At 41.9% G+C, this 6420-nt stretch overlaps 1 protein-coding gene across 1 annotated transcript in view; it reads right to left on the bottom strand.

The window, feature by feature from the left end:
* pard6gb (par-6 family cell polarity regulator gamma b) overlaps window positions 1-5725 on the bottom strand; it is a 32820-nt gene extending 27095 nt beyond the window's left edge. The window contains exon 1 of the mRNA XM_069515789.1: window positions 5345-5725. Coding sequence (XP_069371890.1) covers window positions 5345-5416 — 72 coding nt within the window. The 5' untranslated portion in view covers window positions 5417-5725. The remainder of the gene's footprint in view (window positions 1-5344) is intronic.
* Between the last annotated feature and the right edge of the window lie 695 nt (window positions 5726-6420).

Here is a 6420-nt window from a genome sequence, read left to right on the forward strand (position 1 = left end):
CATGACACAAACAATGTCTAAAACTTAGTAAGAACTACAGATATAGTCAAATGCATCATCAAAATTATTTTTACACAAATACAATTGGTTCAGCTCTCTAATAATAAAGAGTTACATTATACACCATCTGTATCTGGTTCCACTTGGCAACAAACTACTATAATTATGCAACACAACAAAAGCAGCTATTTTAGGTTGTTAATCTGGTGCGAATACAAGGTTAGCATATGGCTAACCACCTTCAAACAATATGTGAACACTCCCAAGTCAGAATAAGGGCTGTTTTCTTCTTCTTCTTCCTCCCAATCTGCAAACATTGTGTGAATGGATGCAGCATTTGTTTCATATTTAGTTTACAGACATGAGTGGAATCAATCTCATCCAAGAAAGTGGATAAGTGTCAATCATTACACTTCTGGCCGCACCGCCACGGATCTTAATTTAATTTTCATGCTGATTTGTTCATATGTGAAATCCATGGAATTTCTTGGATCCTAATTATATACAGGTCACAGAGAAGTGGTTCTCATAATGATTTAAAGCGCCATATTCATATTAATAGTATTCTATCCCCAAAATAAAAAATACCAGCAGTGTATGAGTGATTATAACAGTTTAAGTTGAATTGCAAAAAAAACACAATACTTCAAAATTGGATCCCAAGAATAGTTTGGAATTTGGTTTTTAAGTTGTTGCTGAGATATAATCGCTTATCTGAAATTGCACCACATTAATAATTCTGAACATGTTGTTGAAACAGCAGTGAGTGAATGAGTCAGTGTAAAATACCAATGCAATACTTTGTTGATGGCTCCCCTGGGTGAAACAGGATGGTATAAACACTAGGAACCAGCTCTCATTTTGAATTCCTGCTCCTTAGGTCTTTAATGCAGCAGTTGTGTCTCTGCTCGACAATGTGTTTGTTTGTTCTGTCACAGGTTAAACTACCACTGAGTCTATCACAAACTAGTATTTCCCAACATGTCTTAATACTGAGCGTGGCCGTAGTTTAACAGTTCATCATCCACTAACTAAACTGATCAAGATGAGATGCATCAGGATGTGGGAGGACCAAACCCTTTAGCTTGACTGCACATCCAGATCATATCACTTCGAAAACAAATTACAGCCGCACGTCACTTGTAGCTTTGAGCAGCAGGACAATTCTGTTGCTGTACAATAGAACAATACAGGTAGATGAGTAAGCAGTCTCAGCGCATACAAATGACAGTGGCGGGTAGCTCTTCCTCCCACCCGTCATTTACGCACAAGAGCCCAGACTTAACAATTGAGCTACAGCTTTTCCCGGCCAGGTCACCGAACCACCAATGAGAGCACAGCTGAGGGTCACAGCGGGGTCATGGTGTGAGTCATAGACAAGCTTGGACGTGACAGAGGGAGGGAAGGAGAGAGACATACGACCGAGGCACAAAAGTGCAGCTCAATGAAACCGCACAAACACGCAATTGCTGTAGCACCGGAGTCGGAATCACAGTGGTAATTTGTAGACTGAGGTGCTGCTTGTTACTGTAATCATCGGCTCAGAGCGGAGGGACGCTGACGGCAGAGGAGAAGAGAGGATGTGAGGGAGGGGAAAAGAGAGGGAATAAAAAATGCTGACAGAGCAGCAGAAGGGAGAGTTTACTTCCTGTGTGTGAGTGTGTGTGTGGGGGGGGGGCATGTTAGGAGACCAGGGGGATATATCCACACTTTGTTTTTGTCCGACATGGCGTTTGAAAGCGATCTCCGTCCACACAACCTACAGGCCTGAAAATCACCTGACCCCCTCATGTACATTGGGAATGCGCATGCCAGCGTAAACAGGAAGGCATGTGCATCCCTCTGGATACAGGAATTGTCGAGCAGATTGCTCGGGTAATAGCTTGTCTCCTACATCTAAGCAGTTGTACCTTTGCTTACAATTGTTGTGTAGTTGAATTCTGCATTTCACAAAGACAACAGGGTCAGCAACGCTTGTAATTGATTATCCATGTTGTGTTCTATGCTGGCTGTGTTCTTCCAGAAGTGGGTCATGTGATAGGAGCCTGATGATCGAAAACACTCAATCAGCAAGTGCTTGTGAGAGTCTCTGTCATTGTTTCTAAACATCTGTTTCTGCCTGACCAGACTAAAACACAACCTCAGAGTTTACAAACCATCCCTCTCTGTTTGAGCGGCTCTAAAACTCCAAATCTGTGTGGACACCAGGTGTATCCATAGCGGAGTTGATGCGTTCTCCAACAATAACACAGCAATGTGGATGTCATTGCCAAAGTACTTCCTCTGTGGTGAGAGGAAAAGTGGGGGATACATTCAGCAGCTCCACAATTAGAAGATGACACAAATTTAAGAGGGAGACCGGGGGGATGCCAGGCCGAGTTACTGTGGGCAATGGAGGCCTATGTATGAAAGAGTGGCACCAACTTAGATTCCATCTGATAAAACTCTACATTCGAAGACAACACAAGAAGAAGCTGACAAACTGGTTTGTCGGTGCTCAAGAAGTCTACTTAACGTTTCAGAAAGTGAAACCTGGGCATGACTCAACCGTAGTTAACAGTTTATCATACTTTATCAAGTTTAAACTGATTGACCAAATAATAATCTGCTGCATCACGACACTCTGCTGTTGCTCTGAATCTGAGTGTCCTCTTTTCTTGACGCTGTACGCAGTGATCCGTTGGTACAATCTGTTTCCATGGGCAGTACATGGCCCCGGGGTACGACAAGTCTGAACACGGGATGATTAATCATGGGCTCCAAAACTAAACCCAAACCTAAGAATACATCATCACAAAATGTGACATCGGCAGACGTCCTGGCCAATCAGAGCCGAGTGATGTCAACAGGTTGAAACATGTCAGGGAGACGCTCCACTCTGACACACTGGAGAAAAGTGGAAGATAACCGACATCAGTACTGGCTTTGTCCTTGCATATCAGGGACAAACTGCCTGAAAGACATCGCATACACATTCCTGGGCTTTTAAATGACTTCAATAACACACAAGGTCTGAGAAGGGAACCACAAAAAAAAGTATTTGAAAATCTGGCAAAAATAATCAATATCAGAGAAAAGGGAGTAGAGGGAAAAGAAATGCCCCACCCAACCCCCTCAGCATCCCTCCACCCTCGCCCTGTCTCTGATAAGAGCTTAAAGTGAGTGAAACCAGCTCCTGGCCGAGGCTCCTGGACAGACAGCCACACACCTCCGGTGTTATCCCTGATAGGCTTATCACTGGAGCAGTTTCCCCTGAGAAAACCAAACATGAGCCGGTGAGAACCAGACACGTAACGTGCACCAGACTCACACATTATCTGACTTATCAACTCCTAATAACTGAGGGTTTTTTGGGACAAACTTTGAGGTTGATAGCTGGAGTCCTGATAGACATTGAAAAATCCATTTTGACGGCTCTGCACCAAACAGTAAACTCTCAGTACAACTGCAACAAATGATTCATTTCCTGATCATCTAACCTAGTATTTATTAATTTATTGATGTGTTCTATAATCGACCATATGTCTTAAGAAAATCTCATACCAGTCCCAAAATCATATGATGACAAAACAAATGGAAAATATTTACACTTAAGAACCTGTAACCAGATATATTTTGCTTTAAAATGACTCAAGGGATTAAAAGATTATCAAATAATTGCATTTTAATTTTCTTATTAGCAACTAATCAATCGATCGACCAGTGTTTTCAGGTCTTTCTCAAGATGGTTTGGATCGAAGTTACAACTTCAATCGTCCATCAGCTAATCACCTGGAACAACAGAAGTTCATGAAGAAAGATGAACTGTCAGAACACATGGGATAAGAAACTTTTGGCAGGTTTTTCATCAGTCCAGGTCAAAAAACTGATAAAATGTTGCTTCACAGAGAAGAAACACTGGTAGAGCTACTTTCTAGATTACTACTAGCTACTCTCTTGAGTGCCCACGGAACTAAATGCTTCTTTTCAAATCTTCTCAACTGGGTTTCTCTCTGATAATGAAGCAAGGAGGAAACTGCCTCCAGTCCACGACAAAAACAAGCAAGACCAGAACAAACAGAACAAAATGTGATCAGGGGTGATGAGTTATATCTGATCCAAAAAGATAAACTGGTGACGTCCTCGGACAAGTGAGTCAGCTCTGCAGCGATGACGCCGTTAAACCTGCCCGTTCTCACCACGTGACAGACCCACCCACAAACAAACAACCTCTGGTAGCTGTAGAAGTGACCACTCCTGTTTCTGTGCAACTAACATGAAACCGAACCTGCCTCAGAACCACTAAAACACGTGATTCTGTGGATTTAAGAGCAGATGTCCTCTCACCAACCATCAGTGTGTGTCTGTGTGTCCCCCAGGTCACTGACCCACCACTCCACTGAAACCAGGCAGCCAAAACTCAGAGTGAAACGGACCTGTGGATGGAATGAATCACCTCTTGCAAAACTCAATTTGGCATTTCACCTGTGACTCAGGAGTTCATCCTTTAACCTATGTGCAGACACACACGTGAAAAATATTCAGGGCTGGACGATAAACCTGTATCAATAATTACTGTGATATAATTCTACCACTGTAGAGTACGTTGCCACTGTGTTGATGGGAAAAAAGTTGGCACAAGAAGTCCTCGGTCAAGATTGACAGTGTGACGTGTGTATTTCCCCTGTACCCACATTCACCATCAACACAACAAACTATTCAAAAATCACTTTTCTTCGTCTGCAGACTAAACACCATGAGACCCTTACTGTGATTCTAACGTGTTATATTTAAATCCCCTCTCACAAGAATCATGTGATGTCAGATTCTGTACATTCTGTATGTTTGTGCTCTGCATGAGGCTGAAATTGGTAAATAAGCAGTGATTCAGTGGCTGGTTGAGTTGATTTGTGCAGCTGTTACACATTGTGGCACAAATAACACACAACAACGTGTAGGGCTGAAACTATGTGGCACTGAAACACCAGAGTGTGTGAACTACTGATAAACACAAGATCAAGATAAAACCATCTTATTAGAACTTAGATAAAACCTTATTATTGGAACATATAGTGGATAAAACTTTCTTAAAGTAACATGTAGTAAAGAAAACTGGTTTGTCCGTGAACTATGTCCAACCAGTTTTGCTCAGCAGGACAAATCAGTGGAATCTGGAAGTCTGAAGAAAACAATCTGTGCAAGTGATCCACATTGTGGTGCGTTCAGGTCCCGGTTCATACGGTTTCAAAAGCAGTTTTTCCTCTAAAACGTGATCCCGGCTGCAGACAGATCGTCCCGATCAGTAACGGGACCATGTGAACTCTTTCTATTTTCTCGTTTCCACATGTCCTCCCTCCACACTCACCTTGCTCTTCACTTCCACCGCGTTACAGTCCACGTTCCGCAGGGGCTGCGACTTATTAAAGCTCCGGTTCATTTTCAGTTTTTTTTAAATTCTGGTTGTAGTTTTTTTTTTTTTAAAGTAAAAGATTCAGCCGCCGGAGCCCGCAGACAGAGCGGCTCTGGTCCCGGGCTTTCTGCGGGGAAAATGTCCCCCTGCTCCGCCTCTGGAGGAGAAGTTGTCGGTGGTGATCGGTTAAGAATTCAGCTCCGGGAGATCGGTACCAGGCTCCGACACAGACACGGAGGATCGACCGGGAGGAGGAGAGGAGGGAAGCCGCCGCAGAGACTCCGGAGTGAGGGAGAAGTTTTCAAATGACATCAGCCCTCCTAAAATATGAGAGCTCGTGGTGCCTTCACGTGACGCCCGTAAATCCTCACACTGTCAGCGTTGCACCTCAAGGTGGGGAAGAGTTCAGTGGTGGTACGTTGTGTGTATTTTTCCATGTATCTGTACTTAACCTATGTAGATTTATTTACTTTTTACTCCACTACATATATCAGCAAATATCTGTGCTTTCTACTCCACTATTACATCGTTTTTTGTTTGTTTAAAATAAATATTACAGTAATTTCTTTAGAAGTAATCACTAACCACAGGGGAGTCACTTTGGTGTATAGGTAACCACTTTTAGTAAGTACTTTTACTTTTAATACTTAGAAACGTCAATAAAAGCAGGTATGCAGCCTACTTACTTTTGCTCAAGTTTAAAAGTTAATAACATACTTTAACTTGAGTACATTTTGTTTATATATATATATATATATATATATATATATATATATATATATAAGTAAAGTGAGTATTTTCTTCCCCACAGCTTAAAGCTACCATTTGACAGATGTGTACATTAATATGTTTATCAAGGACACAATGCACTGTGAATGATAGAGGTAACAATTTTGACATTTATAAAAATACATAATATAGTGTTGTAGCAAATTTGATAAGTCAGCCATGATTTACTCATAGACAGTAAATACGCATATAGTAGCACGTTGAGATGAATATGGATCATATGAAGATATAAAAGGGATCAC

The sequence above is a fragment of the Paralichthys olivaceus genome, chromosome 20 (genome assembly GCF_024713975.1).
Source record: "Paralichthys olivaceus isolate ysfri-2021 chromosome 20, ASM2471397v2, whole genome shotgun sequence".
Classification (NCBI taxonomy): Eukaryota; Metazoa; Chordata; class Actinopteri; order Pleuronectiformes; family Paralichthyidae; genus Paralichthys; species Paralichthys olivaceus.